This window comes from Aspergillus glaucus (genome assembly GCF_001890805.1).
Source record: "Aspergillus glaucus CBS 516.65 unplaced genomic scaffold ASPGLscaffold_4, whole genome shotgun sequence".
NCBI lineage: Eukaryota > Fungi > Ascomycota > Eurotiomycetes > Eurotiales > Aspergillaceae > Aspergillus > Aspergillus glaucus.
In genome coordinates this window covers 1-17542 of record NW_019170456.1, presented here as the reverse complement: position 1 = coordinate 17542, position 17542 = coordinate 1, and the positions used below count along the sequence as shown (strand labels likewise).

General features: G+C 49.2%; 8 protein-coding genes across 8 annotated transcripts; 3 read left to right on the top strand and 5 right to left on the bottom strand.

The window, feature by feature from the left end:
- Positions 1-316: 316 nt before the first annotated feature.
- On the bottom strand, positions 317-3751 carry ASPGLDRAFT_165101 (uncharacterized protein). The gene is made up of 4 exons (XM_022542595.1): positions 2987-3751; positions 1932-2933; positions 1791-1883; positions 317-1736 (listed from the first exon to the last, which is right to left on the bottom strand). The coding sequence occupies exons 1-4, from the start codon at positions 3549-3551 to the stop codon at positions 463-465; spliced, it is 2934 nt and encodes a 977-aa protein (XP_022403569.1). The 5' UTR covers positions 3552-3751; the 3' UTR covers positions 317-462.
- A 213-nt stretch (positions 3752-3964) lies between these two features.
- Positions 3965-5345, top strand: ASPGLDRAFT_165097 (Efg1 domain-containing protein). Its single transcript, XM_022542594.1, has 2 exons — positions 3965-4349; positions 4408-5345. Exons 1-2 carry the CDS (start codon positions 4010-4012, stop codon positions 5016-5018), a joined length of 951 nt encoding a protein of 316 aa, XP_022403568.1. The 5' UTR covers positions 3965-4009; the 3' UTR covers positions 5019-5345.
- Positions 5346-6779: 1434 nt separating this feature from the next.
- Positions 6780-8984, bottom strand: ASPGLDRAFT_22958 (F-box domain protein; the record flags this gene model as incomplete). The annotated part of the gene is made up of 1 exon (XM_022543231.1): positions 6780-8984. The coding sequence occupies one exon, from the start codon at positions 8982-8984 to the stop codon at positions 6780-6782; it is 2205 nt and encodes a 734-aa protein (XP_022403567.1).
- A 1324-nt stretch (positions 8985-10308) lies between these two features.
- Positions 10309-10970, bottom strand: ASPGLDRAFT_43334 (uncharacterized protein). Its single transcript, XM_022545793.1, has one exon. The coding sequence runs from the start codon at positions 10802-10804 to the stop codon at positions 10649-10651; it is 156 nt and encodes a 51-aa protein (XP_022403566.1). The 5' UTR covers positions 10805-10970; the 3' UTR covers positions 10309-10648.
- A 1979-nt stretch (positions 10971-12949) lies between these two features.
- On the bottom strand, positions 12950-13744 carry ASPGLDRAFT_22956 (uncharacterized protein; the record flags this gene model as incomplete). The annotated part of the gene is made up of 3 exons (XM_022543230.1): positions 12950-12999; positions 13042-13235; positions 13278-13744. 3 exons carry the CDS (start codon positions 13742-13744, stop codon positions 12950-12952), a joined length of 711 nt encoding a protein of 236 aa, XP_022403565.1.
- A 307-nt stretch (positions 13745-14051) lies between these two features.
- ASPGLDRAFT_119666 (uncharacterized protein) lies at positions 14052-15586 on the top strand (the record flags this gene model as incomplete). The annotated part of the gene is made up of 6 exons (XM_022540080.1): positions 14052-14189; positions 14248-14805; positions 14857-14914; positions 14968-15030; positions 15080-15191; positions 15250-15586. 6 exons carry the CDS (start codon positions 14052-14054, stop codon positions 15584-15586), a joined length of 1266 nt encoding a protein of 421 aa, XP_022403564.1.
- A 231-nt stretch (positions 15587-15817) lies between these two features.
- On the bottom strand, positions 15818-16552 carry ASPGLDRAFT_120148 (uncharacterized protein; the record flags this gene model as incomplete). The annotated part of the gene is made up of 1 exon (XM_022540119.1): positions 15818-16552. The coding sequence occupies one exon, from the start codon at positions 16550-16552 to the stop codon at positions 15818-15820; it is 735 nt and encodes a 244-aa protein (XP_022403563.1).
- A 456-nt stretch (positions 16553-17008) lies between these two features.
- Positions 17009-17542, top strand: ASPGLDRAFT_43330 (uncharacterized protein; the record flags this gene model as incomplete). The annotated part of the gene is made up of 1 exon (XM_022545792.1): positions 17009-17542. A coding segment is annotated over one exon (534 nt), but the record flags the coding sequence as incomplete, so codon positions are not given.

Below are 17542 nucleotides of genomic sequence, written 5' to 3'. Positions count from 1 at the left end.
CTTCTAAATAGTCCCCTGTGGAGTGAATCTTGTCTGTTAGCAGGGATTCCAATATTGTCTGGATTGGTTAGTGGTGGCCTGGTGCCTCTCAGGCAAATCTGATTCATACAATGCGAAGAGGCTCAACTTATATGATCGTACAGGTAACACAATCAACGCGCGCAGCTTTTTTTTTTTTTTTCGCTTAAAATATTCAAATGCAAGTTGGTGAGAATAGGAGATGTTGTGGTGGGATGTATTTCTTTTTTATTTTGACATCATCGGTGGGCGGTCAGATAAGATAGTGAGAGGGACCATCTACATACATATTTGAACATGACCGAAGACACTCGTTGTATTTCTCTAAAGATCTAAAGAATAAATTGAGATAAAACTTGCTCCTATATAATCAGGTATTGGGTATATCCCGAAACCAAACATCCACCCCGCCAAAGTAAAGCAAACAACAAACGAGCACTCCGGCTATCGATCACAAATACAATTACACTCCGCAACAGGACAAACCTTATGCCTCATAAACCACTCCCTCGCATGATGCGCATGGAACCCATGATTGCAGTTAATGCAAAACACAAAAAACCTCTTCACCAATTCATCCTCTGTAGGTTTGCGCTCCTGGGCCGCTGCTGCATCAGCGGCGATGCTAGCCCTCGACATCGGATCCGGAGCGCCCAGCCAGAAACTGCATACTCCGCAGCGAGGCATATGTCGGCCACAGCGCGGGCACACCATACCCGACATCGCTGCTGTGCCCAGTGGGTTGCCGATAGTGGGATGGACGACTTCATTGCCTGCTGAGGGTGATGTTTGTGAAGAGGGGTCGTGTTGGGTGAGTGGTTTCGTGCAGTAGTTGCAGGTTAAGCTGACCTGTTGACGTGGGGGGTCGACTAGGCGTCGGCCGTCCCAGGTGACGGCGAATTTGCGGGATCCGACATCGAACCGGGCGCGCTCGAGTTGGAGTTTCCAGGAGTTCATTTGCCAGCGGAAGGTTTCGCACCAGGCCTCGAAGCGGGTTTTGAAGGGTTCGTTGTTGATAAAGCGCGGGACGGTGTGGCTCATAGCTAGGACTGGGGTTTGGACGTCGTTGAACGTGTTGATGTAGGATTGGAATAGATCCAGTGCTGGATGCCCGAGTCCCGTAAGGACGATTCCTTCGATGTTGCCTCGACGGATCACTGAAGTCGTCAACCGTTCCAGATATGCAGTAAGATCGTCATCGGGAAGCCATCGCAAAGCAACCTCGATACGATATTTCAGGGGTAAGGTAATTTCCTGGATCACTGAAGCCCAGTCACCCTTGCTCACCAGCGCCAGGATAGCCCGGGCATATGGATCTGTAAGCTCCTTCGCGATCTCCGCGCACGTCTCCTCCCAATCCGGATCCGCCTCGTTTCTGCCCGCACCGGCAATCGCCATAGCAAGCAGTTTATGGGCTTGGGTCGGCTCGTGGCTTCGTAATGCCAGATAAGCCAGCTTTGGCTCTTCCTGGAATATGGCCAGGGCGGCTGCTTTTGTATGTTGATTTTCGGCTGATAGTGTCTTAACCAGCCCTTCCAGCGCGCGGTACGATAGTGCTGCGCCGCAAAGACGAAGGCAAAGGCGGCGATGTGCTGGATCGCTTGTTTCGCAGACTTTCGTCTCTGGTAAGTTAAGTTGATCACGGACCAAAATGTTGATAGCATCACGAATGGGAAGCTGAGGTGTGGTGCCGATTTGCCGGCTCCGATGACTTTCTCCTGCATACTATCAGTATGGAGTTCGTTGCTACTTTGGTAAGCAAAGCAACATACCCAAGTCATTATTCCAGACATTGTTTATGCCTAGATAATTAAGGTCCAAACCATGTAAAATCATCGACTGACCAGCTGAGTCTAAACGTGCACCTGCACCATGTCAGTACGCATTTTACCCTGGACTCGCACGAGACTCACGCTCCATCCACTCCCAGAAGTCCTGTAAGTAAGGGTCATCCTCCAATATCTGCTTGTTTTTGGCGCCATCAAAGAGATAGCCCTCTTTGCACCGGCGCCTATGAGCGGTCAACAACGTCAAAGCCTCTTCGGCCGTCAATTGCTCCCCTAATGTGCCAAAAGCCAACAAGTCACGTTCCCGAGATTCGCGAGTCGAGAGATGTTCTGAACATTGATCTTCTGCGCTCGCTCGTCGACTCTTCAGTCCATCTTTATCTTCCTCTAAACTGGGCAGAACACGCTCGCGGATCCTCTGGACAACTTCCGAGATGGGTAGGTCTGGATGTGATGAAGGGCCTATTGTTTTGAAGTCTGACTCGCCATTGGATTCTCCGCGCACCAGAACCCCTTGAGAGGATAAATGCACTGGCGGAGCTGGCGGCTGCAGCGTGACTATTTGAACATCACCGTTTCCAGCAAGCGTTATGGCACTAGGTTCATTCGAGGCACTCATATTCAACGAATCAAACGACACCACCCGTTCAGACTCCTTGCAGCCACGGGAAGGATGGTTGTACGGACTGCAAACATCGCGCACGTATCTCGTGTAGACCTTCTCCGGATAGTTCTTCAAAGAGCCCTGGCCAAGTGTCTCATCTATAGAAGAACGATATTCTTCAGGTAGATAGTCCTTGGCAATATCGTAAGTTTTGAGGTGCCCGGTGTTGGAAAGGACACTTAAGCAACCTCGTTTTGTCCGAGAGAAGCGCAAACTCCAGATGCTTGACTTTGGTCCCAGGACGTTTTTGAACTCGAGGGCATGGTCGTTCTGACCAGTTTCCAGGGCGGCGCCTGGGCCTATGGCCGGTGTGGTATAGTGTGAGCCTACACGGCGATCCCAAACACAGACAGTAGCATCACTGCCTGACGAACAAGACGCGATGTAATTCTCATCAAGCCAGTTGATGGCCAAGTTATGCACACAGCGAGTCGGGAACTGCAGGGATGGATTCCCCGGGCCCTCTGAAAGCCATTAGAAAGCCAGTCAAGCATGGACAAAAGCATCACAAACGCACCTCTCAAATCATAAATCCTCACAAATTGGCCCTTAACACCCGCCACAAGTGTATCAGGCTGATCACGAAAGAACTTAATACTAGTAATAGGCTCCGAACTCGCCAATTTCCTCAACGGCTCCGCAAACCCCTTCGTCCCCCTCATCGACAGCCGCTGATTAACATCCCAAATATTTAAACAAAAGTCATTCCTCACGCGATCCAGTCCCGCAGCCAACAGTCCATGGGAACTAAATGCAACGGCATTACAATACCGCTGACTGCGAATCGGGAACGAAAATGTCTCCTGAGACTCAGACCCAGACTCGCCGCCCCCGCCCATGCGCAGGATGGTCGCGTCGCCTGATGACTGCCCAACTGCAACCAGCGACTCGTCCACGGGGGACCAGTCGAAGGCGCGGAAGGAGGGGACTTTAGTATGTGTTGAGAGCACTTCATGCTCGATGTTTTTGCCGTCGAAGGCTGTGACTTTGCATAGGCGGAAGGATTTGCCTGTCACGTCTGCTAGGAGAAAGCGTTGTTCTGTGGTGGTCGACGACTGCGACCAGCGGATTGCTGCTTCCATGGTGGTGTTTTGCAGCAGATGTATAGTTTCAACGAAAAGGATGGCGGTTTAGAGTAGTTGCCGTACCCCTCCTGATTACCAACAGCCTGGAGTGCAGCTTGCAAAGCTCGGGTGGATCAAGCTCAAGGGTGTTGCATGATGCCAATTGCGCATTGGGAGTGACCACAACAACCCATACGCCCGGAAACAGCTCCGTTGTCCTTCCTTCTATAGAAACGGAGAGAGATAAGAGACGAAGTTGGAGATCTGGATTATCTGATAATAGATGGAGAGCTCCAATAACCGCCAAGCGCACCGGAATCCACCCGCGCGTCATCCAAAACCCGCCTCTCTGATTGGTCGCTCGATCAAGATCTGGGGGTCTTCGGACCGACTGATGATCCGCTAGATTTTTGTATCTTTTTGTCCGACAGCGAAAACAGAACACTCCCATATCATAACGAAGCACAACCGCCACAATGCCCAAAGACGGACATTCCAGAGACCTATCTCCTGCTCACCGCGACCGCAGCGCCTACAAGCGTAAACACCGCGAAGCCTCCGATGATGCTCCACCGGCCAAGAAGAAAATCCAACTCGGGACACAAAAGCGCGAAAAGAACGAATATCCCTCCGTCAATGAATTGAAGAGACGGATTCGTGCTGTGAAGCGACTGTTGGAAAAGGTGGACTTGCCCGCTGATGCGCGAATCGTGCAGGAACGAGCGTTGTCTGGGTATGAGAAGGATTTGGAGGATGAGATGCAGAGACGGGATAGGTCACAGATGATCAAGAAGTATCACTTCGTTAGATTCCTGGGTACGTCTCTAATCCATTGACAATGAGAAGGAGAGAATAACTAACAGAATGCATAAAGACCGCAAATCAGCAACCAAAGACCTCAAGCGTCTCCAGCGCCGCGAAAAGGAAACTACAGACCAGAAAGCCCTCGAGTCTCTGCACGAGAAAGTTCACGCCGCCCGCGTCAGCCTTAACTACACAATCTACTACCCGCTCAATGACAAATACATCTCCCTTTACGCGGAACAGAAGCAAAAGAAGCCTTCTCAGCCCGAGTCCGCGGATGATACCCATTCCGGGGCTGACGAGAAGGATACCACTGTGACGATGACTCTGGCTCATGCGGAGAAGCCTCCCATGTGGTTTACCGTCGAGAAGTGCATGGAAGAGGGAACGCTCGATCTTCTACGGGAGGGCAAATTGAGCACTCCAGGAGAGAGTGGAGGAGACGCGAAGAAGGCATCGACAACGACGGAGAAGAAGAAGAAGGACGTTGTCAAGAAGGTTAACAAGGAATCGAAGAAACCAACGGAGAAGAAAGACAGCCGCACCAAGTCGAAGCCGGAGCTGGAGCCGGAGCCCGTCAACAGAAGGAGCAGGCGCAATGCTGCCAGAGAAGAGGCGGTCATGCGCAAGGCCCAGGAGGATGACGATGGTGACAGCGACGGTGGTTTCTTCGAGATGTAATGTGCTTCTACCAGGCCATACCATATTGTATCAGGATGGTGTGTATAGAAGATGCTATATATCGCATGTGCATAGTTTAGGAGTTCGGGATATCAGCATTTTTCTTCTCAAGCAGGCTAATTAAGTACACTCGTTATTTCCCTCCATTTCTGGATCTCCCTTTACTTCAGTTCGAATGCCATCCTTTTTCGTAGAGTGTTCGATTCGTAATTCCTCAGCAAGCGTAATCGCAATGAGAGCCCTCATAAGTTGTCCCATCTCATCTCAATGTGATTCCGGATGTCCCAGGGCCCATATGGCTGGACTTCCAGACAACCTTCATCCCCCCAGCACCTTTGTGTTTCCTGCAGATTCCAAGCAACACAACAACCAGCAGACTTACTGCACCGCCTGTGGTCATCTGCATATTAAACACCATCCTAACACATCCCAGTAGCACAAAGCAAAGGCCTTGTTAAGCACATTATTTGTGCTAGCCTCAAGTAATCAGTCATTATAGGCTCTGATTCTATGAAATCCCATCGAAAAGGGAAGTAAACATTTGATTTGAAAAGTGTGCTTCGCTTACTCGAGGCTTCCGTCTCCAAGCAATGTCTTGATTTCCTCGAAAAATTTTCTTCTTCTTCTTCTACCTTCAGGTGACGATTGTTGTTTAGGCGGATTCCTCCGACTGCGTTCAGCACGTTAAGTAGTGCCTTCGGACCTTTGGCCGCTAGACTTTTGAAGGATATATGCTAGCAACAAAATTCCCGTATGGGTGGATTGATATTATGGAAACCTATCAATCTCTAGGATTGCCTCGGGCCTTATGCCACACAGGGCTGAATGGTCGCAGCTCCGCTTGCGGTCGTCTCTCCCAGAACATGACAAACTGGGGACGCCATGCAAGATGGACTTGTTTAACATTTGGATGCGGTTTTCCAGCGTATTATACGGTTGACCCGTTCAGTGATTACGTTGGGACGCGTAGCCGTTACATCTATGAGCAAAAGCACTCATTCCCTCAATGGGTAGGCGGGATTTAAGCCGTTGTTTTCGGCCACCATTTCCTTGATGCTGAGTTTCGTTTAATCTGAGCTGCGATGTTGGTAGTCTTTGCTTCGATCCCGGCTTCCAACTCTACGATCTTGCTTGTATTCGCTTTTTTATCGGCTTCGAATGCTACGAGTTTGATGTTCTGACAAGACCCTGGTGGACTGAGAATTGAATGGCCAGGAATCAGAAATGGGGACAGAGAAACAGAGGATTAGGATGGGAATGGGTGACAGTGAAGGAAATGTTTACTATGCAGTCTGAACTATAGATGTGGCATTCACTGCAGTTGAATATCGCAACACTTAGGCCTTGGAAGCTGCTACAAGTGTAATCGTGCGAAAATTTGTCAATTGATGAAAAGTGTCATAATTCATAAACATCCAATGTCTAATAGAAGTCATATATGGCTACCACACATGAGCCCCAAATCAAACTCCACGCTTGAACATCCCCGTACAAAATATAAAACGCAGATCGCGCCAACCCAACCCAACCCAACCCAAAACACCGGAGAGAGTGAGAGAGAAAAAAGAAGAAAAGGGTAGATGAAGGAAGGAAAGGGAGAGAGGATAAGAGGAAGAGGGAAATCGTAAATCATAGACCAGGTTCAACACCATCAAGGTGTTAGTTGTCAATTCCAGACTGACGAGGCCAAAAAGTATCATCATGTTGTATTATAAGATGCCTGCCTTAGACGAAGGTAAAGGGGCGAAAAGGGCTTGCGTCTCACATCACAGCGCAAGCTCCACCACTCTGCGCTCTCCGACGTCTTCCACCAAACGCAGAGATACCCCCAATACCATACACATCCTCATCTTCATTCGTGTTAAAGAGCCGCTCAGCCTCGCGCGCGCGACGTCTTCTCCTCCATACCCCCATGCCGGTCGCACCGGCCTCTTCAGTGGCCATCATATAATCCGCCCATTTGCGATCGAGTCTGCTCGCTGCAGCGAGGTCACCGCGCAAGACCCGCTTCTTATGTTCATCGACCGTCATCTGCCAGCCGTAGAAGCATTTGAGCTGGATGATTTCGTTGGGGTATACTGGTGGTGGGGGGGGGAGAGCGGATGTTGAAGGGCTAGTTGACGATGCTGGCTGTTCGGAGTCCTGGGTTTGCGACACAGTAACGATTGTTTGCTGATTCTTGTAGGCTCGTGGGATATATGCGTTGCTAGAAAGAACTTCCTTGACGCCGGCCCAGGTGACATTGGCGCAGTCGAAGACGACCATGTGCAGGCCCACCTGAGGCAGGTTCCTGTCGTAACCCCTTCTGCGGACACGATAGCTGGCTTCCATTAAGGTAAGGTCGGAGACGCGGGTGTTGTCCATTTCAACTGAACGGAGCCCTAAGCAGCTCTTCATCACCTGGAGCATCCCGATGTCGCCTAGAGAATCACAGAAGCTGATGTTGAGGTGTTCTAGGCAGGGGGCACATGGTGATCTGGCAAGTGCAATGAGGGTATCGTTCGTCAGGTGTTCCAAATCCTCAAGCTCGAGATGCGACAGCTTGGGCGTGGTGCGGATGAGGTCAATGATGGAATCGTCACTCAACTCGGGGCATTGGGAGAGCTGAAGGCCTTCGAGGTCAGGCACATTGTGCGCCATGCTGCCAATGCCATCATCCGTTACGTTGGGGCATTGGTGGAGGTCCAAGTGTTTGAACCGTCGAGGCGGAACTATGGGCTGGTCGGTAAGGACATCAATTTCCGGATCGACACCCTGCATAAGGATCTTCAGGCTCTCATCCGTGAGGTTTGTGCGGCTCATAACTAAGCGTTCGAGTGTGTTCTTCTCGAACAATCCCAAGGCGAATTCTTCGTCTTCAAATCCACTTATTTCGCTAGCCCGAAGATCCTTCAACTGGGGACACGATGTGACAACCTTCTTCAAGCCCTTCGTACTGATATTGATGCACCATGAAACATTCAAAATTTGGAGCTGAGGGCAGCAATTGGCAATAGTCTTCATAGAAGAATCCGTCACACTTGGAAGTCCAGTGACATTCAAGTACTCCAGACGAGGGTTTCGCTGAAGAAAGTGATTGACGGTATGCTTGTCAATGCGACTCCCTTCAAGGCAAAGGTTGACCAGATTTCGGCACGTTTCCGACATGCGATCACCGTCCGTCAACCATTTGTCTCGCAATTGCACACAACCCCTGAGATTGAGGTTGCGAATGAACGGACCAGCCGCCATGATGAGTCTCACGAGACTATCACTCGAAATGGTATGGTAGTAGTCGGTCGTATCAACATTAACCCACAATTGTCCATCATAGCACATGTCATGCCATATCTTCGAAACGGATGAGCAGCGGACTATTTCCTTAGGGGTCAAGTGCTGGAAGATGCGCATCTTGATCTCGTTGGGCATATCGCCCCAGAAATCGAAGGTCTTCTTTGATGAGGTCGATGGCGTGGTAGGTACCGGCTGCACAACTGATTCGCTCTCTTCAACGATGTCTTCGACCATCTCATTGCATGGCGACCCACGAGATACCGGTCTCAATTCAGTCGGAAGAGGCACTGTCCTCAATTGGGAGGCGTTGGGGGAATCAGTACCGACGACGCGAATCCGCGGACCTCCGTCTTGCTCCTCACCCGGAACTCCTGGAGTCACCGGGTGAACATTCAACCCACCATACACCTGAGACGAACTGCCGTTCCCCAAACACGGATTGTAGGCGGATTGAGAAAGGGAAACGCAGGATAACGAGGCTTTGCCATCGCGACGGTAACCGGCTGAATGGGATCGACCGCGTCTGATCAAACTCGGACTTGACGACATGCGCTGGAGGCTTTGTAACAATTTACGACGCCCCTTGAGCTTCGGAGGCTGTCCCAGTGGGATTTGACCGTTCGACGAAGCCGGACTCGTCGGACTCACCGGAGACGCACTCACCGGCGAAGGCACAGCTCGTGGCACTGCCATGGTGACGTCCGTAAAACAAAATCACGGGGACTTTCTCGCAATTGACGAAGAAAAGAAAGAAGAAAGAACTCCGGAATCCTTTTCGCAGGCAGTGAAAAGCAGATATAAGGGTCCAAGACCCAATGCGACAATTCGATGACAACACGCGGGAACTCCGCAATGACGGTTCTCTTAAACATCCATAGTAACGATATCGTTATGCTCATAAGTTTCTTTCCGCAACCTTAAAAAAGACGATTGATAACGAAAGTGTTCCTGAAAGCAGATGTGGAGTGATTCAATGTATGTCCAAAGTATCCCGGATCGCACAGGTCAAGAGGCCAAATTTGATAATCAAATTCGCCAGCCGGCAAAGAGCGAAGACAAGCGAAAGTTGCGGACCGCAGGCGACTCGGGCAGATTGGCCGAGACCGATATTGGAGGCGTTTCTCGGTTAGAAATGTACCATGGAACGACGAAGCCGTGAGAAACCGGGGAGCCGAAACCGCGAGAGTACTGTACGGATTAGTAGTCGTGGTATACGCGAACGTCACTCGGGCATCATTCAGGTTGCAAAGAAGCCAGCAAACACCACGGTCCAGAGCCGAGGATTCGAAGGAGGGAAACAGGCAGGATTCGGAGGGGGATTCGAGAGGAATGGAGAGATGGGAAAGTGAGAGAAAAAAAGTGTCAGCAGGAGATGTTTGGAGATAGTATTGGTCAGCTGACCGTTATACCGATAACCCATACGGCTATACCAATTACCCACCAATCAGGATAATTGTGCCCTGAAATCGACACCATCCACCTATCAAAAAATGTTCCTGTTCTTACCGACATGTACTGTATTCTGTATGGAAGGTGTATCGCCACACGGCTTATCGGCGCTTCTTATCGGCTGATCGGACGATGAGCCCATTCCAGCCCCACTTGGTGGCGGCCACTAACCCCAACTTCCATGCAAAGCGGGGAGCCACTTACCGTACGTTACGAGGTACGATACTGTGGCACAGCCTCTATACATACAAGTACAGATACATACAAATACCAGAAAATAGAGAAGATAGTAAGATAAAAAGATAGACAGTCACAGAAGTCACGCTGCAGTTTGGCATGACTCGATATACTACACAGTAGGTCATCTGAGCCTCGTCACGCTATGACTTCCTCTCCTTGCGACAGTGGAGATGTATCACGTATCGGGGCGTATCGGACTCACAAATAACGCATTCATCGGGCACAAAAACGTCACCCAGTTTTCCGGTAATACCAGGCATATATTTTACGCCTACAGCCCTGACCGCTGTTGTTCCTGTACGCCGTCGGGGACATTGACTGTTAGGGAACATGCACATTCCAATTTATATTAGCTCCATCGGTGTGCTGTCGTATCTTACTAGTCAGCACTGGTTTGTATGCTTAAATACGGAATTATATTGCTACCTTGGGCATACTTTTGCTTGAAATCTTGATATTGATCATATTATTAGGGAAGACCAACATGCTGATCTATGCGCGAGTCCGTAAGGGTACGTTTTTCTAACCAAATATCCTACTTCCGACCTCACTTGGATTGTCGACCTTGGTGACGCGCATGAAAGTACTAGTACCTAATGCACGTCCAATTTCGTGCACGGAGTGGCAGAGTGAATGGCACTTTTATCAGTGGGCTACCTAGTACAAATTCAACATCCATGCCGTCGATTTCGGTATGCCAGTGAAGGACTGCCAGAGCGTTTTCCATCCAAGTCTGCATACCTGACAGCATCGTGACAGAGTTGGACAGGCGTACAGATGCCCAACCTTCTATTCAGACACGCCTTGCCGTAGTTCTGATGCATCTCGGAATCCCCAATAACTTCAGTGCCGTAGGAGGTTCGGCTCACGATTGTAAGCTCTATCAAAGGGCAATCAAAATTCCAAGAAATTCGCCGTTCTCTGTATTCCTATGGCTGGTAAGGCCATGCGTTATCCTTCATGAACTTCCAAATATGCGCTAGGCACAACCATTTGCGCGAAGCGAAATCAAAGGTCTCTAGGCCCTTTCAGCTGGACAAACGTTTTGGTCAAGCTTCGTGATTTGGTCTGCATGCATTTTGAAATTTCGCAGCGTGAAAAACATGCTTCGCCTGGTCGATAAGCATTGACTTTCCAGGTATAGACGAATGAGACAGTTATTGTTTCCAGTTGCCGTCTGTGTACAGGTAAGATCAATCAAGACATGGCGGCCGCTCCTGGTATTATGTAGAGGAACTCCCGTCGACCACGTGGAAACGCTGGAGTGTCGAGAAAGAGGCCCAGTTTCCTCTTTCCAAAAGTCGGAGTCTCTGCTTGCATGCTACGCGACTCGTGGCACATTGAATCTTTCATACACAATGTCTGGTAGATCTAAGCCGACAGTCGATGTCCATGCGCATAAAAATGTACCGGGTTTGGGTGGTTGAAGACGCTTTGAGGTCGCTATAAGATCAAAGGCCCTGGTGTCTAAGCTTTCCGTGGGTTCGAGAGAGGCATGTACTGCGGAATATGTTTCCAATTATTGCATGCTCAAACACGCGAGACACATTTTGATATCGTACCTCTCTTTAATCTGACATACCTGCATATCAAATAATTAATACGGATACCTCTCTGATGAGCTTCGTTTGACTAAAGAGGTACAATGACACTAATTTGGCGCGAGATGAGCCTGACTTGCAATAGCAGGATAGACGAAGATGTGGGGAAGTACGAGGAGGGGGCACAATTGTCCATTAAAGCATCACATTCACATGGCCTCCTATTCAACCTTTTTTCTCAATCCAGCAAACAGTATCTTCTTCCACCCAGACTTCTACAGATTTTCTCACTGAATGAAAACTATACAGTTGCTTAGTAATATCTCAATTTTGAAGTCACGTGCACCACCAAAAAGATCACTTCGGTCGACAATGACCAGCCATCATGGACTGTCATGGCCAAAATGGCAGAATCGCATCCCCCGGGAGAGGATGACACATTATATTTCGCTGATAACCTGGAGCAGGATGGTAAGTGTGCACTCGTTTTTTCTTCGGTATGGGAGTGGCTAATCATCCGAGAAGTCAACTTCACCTTAAGACTCCATTTTGACGGTTTGCGTGACAGTGTATTGTCCTCTAGGTAATTGCACACCGGCAAAATATCCACGTTATCACTGTGTCGCAACGTATTTGCTATATTCCTGTTTTTCTCATCGCCTCGAAACGCTGTATCCAAAAGGAAATGGACCGTATAAGCCCTTGAAACGCATTTCGTGTGGGACTGTTTTTGTAGTTCCTTCGTAAATGAGCGGGGAATGACCGCCCCGTCACCGAGCTTAGCTCTCGAACAAACAGTGGCCGTACTGAACTGCGTACATGCTACAATGCTTTGGAACGAGTGCTATGGAAGCCTTCATCACAGAGATGTAGTTATCGGAGACGGGGCGTTCGTGGGGGGATAGGTATTAAGAACGGGCTGCTGCAGATATCAGTGCCCGAAGCTCAGTGGAATAGTGAGCGCCTATGTCAATTGTCCCTAGGGCGTTCTGAGATAAGTAAAATAGTAGAAACTTAGATAAAGCACAGTGGCTCAATAGATGCTAGGGACTGACACGTAGGCCATACGCTGGCATGTTTGTTTTGTCTAGTTGCCATATTCCATATCGATGCAATATAGAATGGATTGTCTAGTACCGGTAAAAAGAAGAAAAGAGATGGCTAGAGGGGAAAGATTCTGTGTAGTTATATACGTTGCGAGTCTACGTGAATAAAAGCGCTCAGACTGCGGAACTATTCATGAGCAAGTATGACATTCACTGCATTAACTATCTAGTCCTTTATTCCTTGTTTGATAAAGTCGATGAACAATTTTGAAAGTCCCAGTAGTTCTGAACTTTCACAGATCTCGTGGCTAGTTTGCAGATACTTCTCCCGGAACTCCTTCCACGGTTCCTTACCCGGGCGAGGATGAAACGGATCGTTGCGTCAATACGCCCGAACAGCCTTCCGCACGCCCTCTTCGTCCATTCCCATGTCTATACACAGGTCGAAGTCAAGCATTCACATGGTATGCTCACCCAGGATATTCGACATGGTATCTTCCCGCTGCTGTCCATCCGGAGGCGCCAAGACAAATTCAACATCATTCCCGTACACCTTTCCAATCCAGTACAGCGTAGCCAAAGCCTCTGCCAAGGTCCGGGCATAGAAGCTGATATCATGGGACGACAAGCCAATGTCTTCCATCTGGTCTACATGGAACGAATACTTCCTGAGAGAGATGGATTTCGAGGGCTCTTTGCGTATCCATCACCGGCCCAGGTATGGTCTGATCAGGCAGTCGTGGTTAGCTTTGTGTGCGCTGGCCTGATGCCTATTCTCGGGTGTACGGTAGTTCTGGATCAGCAGATCTCTTGTCGCGTCGGGGAATGGTGGGATACGCTGAGACTCGAGAGCGTTGCAAGGCTGGTAATCTGCCCTGAACCTCGAGACATTAGCCGTCCACCAGTGATCACGTGGTGGAACAAAATTGCGGCATTCTGGGACTTGTATCTGCGGAAACCCATCGCGCTTAGCAGGTAAGATTCTAGTCTTCTTGATTTCCATCAGTCGGTTTATGCTCTCAAGTACACGCCGGTGCACGCCGAAGTCATTCTGCGAAGATCGGCTCGTCGAGCCATCTTCTCTCTTGAACGCCGACCCGCGCTCTGATTCTGCGCAGGCGCTTCCGCAAGAGCCTCGACCGAGGCAGTGGAATTCAGGAAGGTATTGTTCTTCCATTCTGTGATACGTTCTGTAGATGATCGTCAAATCGTAGTAGTAGTTTCAATAGTTGGATAGTTCAAGTTTGTTGGACTAATTATATTTGGAATGCTCTCTAGATATTTATAGGCAAATGCTAGGCTACAAACTTTGACATCATCATATTCTTTGAATGTCTGTCATCTTTTCATGAGCCAGCCCTAAGCCCCAATTTCACGGCGATCGGAATGTAAATATTCCGCTTCCACGTGATTCACGTGACTTTCGTTTATCTTCATCGCGACGCGTCTCATCGATTGTACGAACCCCAGAGTATATTTATACGATGGCAACAGATGGCTTACCAAAAGAGCACCTTGAGTGCATGGAATGGGCGATATCCCATGGCGCTGAAGTCCGTGGCGTCACTCCAGCCCGATTCCCCGGTCGAGGTCTTGGGATGGTGGCAACCAGAACGATAGAAGTGAGCACAAGCATGTCCATACAACGGGGGAAACATTCGACTAATCGATCTGTTCAAGGAAGATGAGACGATTATCATAATTCCATCGTCAGTGATGTTGACAGTTGACAGTATCCCATCAACTTTTGTCAAGAAGTTCCGAACCGGTACTCCGACCCAAGCTATTCTTGCTGCATATCTCACTCACGGCGATAGGAGATCGCTCAAGAAATGGGATGCATGGCGTAAAGTATGGCCGAGTCGACAGGTATTCGAAGATAGTATGCCCCTATTATGGCCCGAATTGTCGCAGAGCGATTCAGGAGCTGGTGGGATTATCCTACCACCTTCTGCTTCTGGGATCTCGGAAACATCCCAGGCGAATCCATTGGGCGAAGGTGATAAAGAGATATATCAGAATATCCTCTCCCGACAACGGACGCGTCTTCAGCGTTCGTGGGAGGATGTTGTTTCTGTGATCCCTGATATGAACTGGGATTCTTTTTCGTATAATTGGTGTATTGTTAACACGAGGAGCTTTTATTATGTTGGTCCAGGAAAGGAGGATCCGGAGGATTGGAATGATGCTCTAGGGTTGGTGCCTTTTGTGGATTACCTCAATCATTCGGATGAATGGGTGTGTATCTCCGACATAGATGCGCCATAGCGAAGCACTGACAAAAGGAAGACTTGTGATGTCGCGTTCAGACCTACGGATTACACTTTCAAGGCGAATCGACGGATTGGTAATACCCCGTATCAGTAGTAGAAGGACATAGCAGCTGACATCGCGTTCCAGAAAAGGATGAGGAAATATACATCAGCTACGGCGCACACACAAATGACTTTCTCTTGATTGAGTGTAAGCTGCATTCACCTTTTTAGCTAAATGGGAGACTAACGACAACCAGATGGCTTTTTTCTCGACCAAAATGTGTGCGACGCAGTATACCTAGACGGTATCATATTCCGAGAACTGAGCCCAGCTGATGAAGAAGAGCTGAAGCAGTGGGAATACTATGGGTACGTGCCTTCTGGTTACATTTACAGTATCCAAATTAACATGGGTCTCGTTGGGCAGCAACTACGAAATCACCTCAGAGGGACCTTGCCGCCGCATCGGGGCAGTCGCATGCATGAAATACATGGACCGCCAAAATTGGCCGCACATCATGGAAAGCAATTCGGACGAGGGCGTTGATACACAGAAGACAGCCGAGATCATCTCCGACTGGATTAACGCTTACCTGAAAGAATGCGAGATGTCAATTGAAAGTCTTGAGGCGAACATTGCCGCTGGGCAAGATGAGCGCCGGAATACGAGGGTATCAATGATATTGAACAGATGGAAGCAGATCAAGTCGTTGTGTGAAGGTGCATTGAATGCGGTTGCTTGGGAAGATACCGATACTGAGTGATGGCTTGGGTATATGACAGCGTTTTTGGATATGCTTGAGCGAACCATCCTGTTCATTGGAGCATTGAAGGGTATATATATGATGCCGGATCTACAAGTTTTGTTGATATAGCAGGTACCTTTTGTGTATTTCCATGAATTTATTCTTGCGAAGATCGGTTCTATTTATGTTAATGAGGCATGTCATTATGGATCATGAATATGAGACGCCCGCCGCAGCATAAAGATAGGTCTATCGCAACGCGCTCATCGGGCGCAAAGCATACATCCTAACGGGCAGCAGTTTCATCGTCTTCGGAATGCCACCCTGGATCTCAGACGAGATAACATTCATCCCAGTCTCCTTGAAGATCTTCCTAAACTTCTCATCCGTTCTCGTCACACTGCTATCCTCATCATCATACATATCCTCCCCATCTGAGTCCGTCGACAAATTCTCCTTCAACACCAAAATCCCCGTCTCATTTAAAGCCTCCCGACACCGCACGATATAATCAACCAATTGCGCATCTGTCAGATGTCCCACACACCACTGCGTCCAGATTAAATCATATTTCTTCTCCGGATACCAATCCTCAATACCCATTGTGTATATATCCCCCACAACACCATCTTTCTTTAATTGACTCTCGTGTATGACGTCCGTGAACTTGCCCACCGGCTCCACCGCATCAACCTTCTCGCACACATGGCTGAGGAACCCCTCCGTCACGCGCCCGACTCCCGCACCGCAATCAACAGCTTGCGTTATCTTGCCCTCTGTTGAGCAGCCAGGTACCAAGCGACGGGCTTTGGCGAGGAAGGCTTTCGAGCCGCGGAGGTCGATGCGGGTATACCAGGGATACGAGCCGAGCATGGCGAGCATGCCGCCTGCGGTTGCGGGCATGTCGTTCCAGTATTTTATCGAGGCATCGCGGTTGATGAGGGAGTCGGGGGTTGCGGTTTGATTTGAAATATTGTCAGGCATTCTGATTGGTGGTTTTTGTATGTATGCTTGCAGAGGTTTCTTTGTCTTCGTCGAACTTTTGGGGTCGTTGCGATAAGATAGCGGAGATGTTAGTACCCATCGGGTCACGTGTCTGACCGCCCTCGCTTTCTGCCCGGTAGTTTATATAGTTAGCTCAGCCGATAGGCCATAAACCAATCAACCATTCACCACACACCAAAAGGTTATGAGCCCTCTTGCTCGATAAAGGGAAGAGCGATATATGTGTTGGTTCCTTTAGTGAGCTATTCTTGTTTGGCCTAACAGTTTACGCTATTTGCCTATAAGAATCAATCGCTATCGTACACTCTGTTTATCCCTGAAAACGTTTTTCGTCGGAAAAGCTTTATATCCATACTGAAGCGCTCCGATATCAATCAATCAAAAATTGACTATGACGCCGACGATAACAGTTGATTCCACTGCCTCTGCGTCGATATGGCCCCCCGAAAGGCCAAGATGGCACCAGTTACCCAGGTGCCAACCCCACAAACTATCCAGCATGATAGCCACCAACAGGCTGATTCAATGGATATTGACGACCACACAACGCCTACTCCAGGTGATTACCCCGTCGACGAGACGACTACTCAGGGAGGATTCCCTGACGACACACCATCGACACCGATTCGAGGGGGGGACCAATCAAGCCCCCAGCCTCAGGAACAAGACTTTCATCGGGCAAAGGCTCTGGAAAGGCCTCAAGTGTCTGAAAGGCCTGAGCAGTCTACCCAAGCTGCTCAACGACCTGCTAAGAAGTCTAGCCACGACCTCATTGCGGAATTATGGCGCAGACTTGAGCAGAAGGATGAGGAGATGTCAAAACTCCGCCAGGCACAGATGAATGCCAACACATCCTCCACAGACTCCCGCCTAGCTGATCAGCTGTCCAAACTGTTTGAGCAAAAGGATAGCCAATCAATGCTGGATAGGGAAGAACAACGCCTGAGACAGCTCGCACAGACATATTGG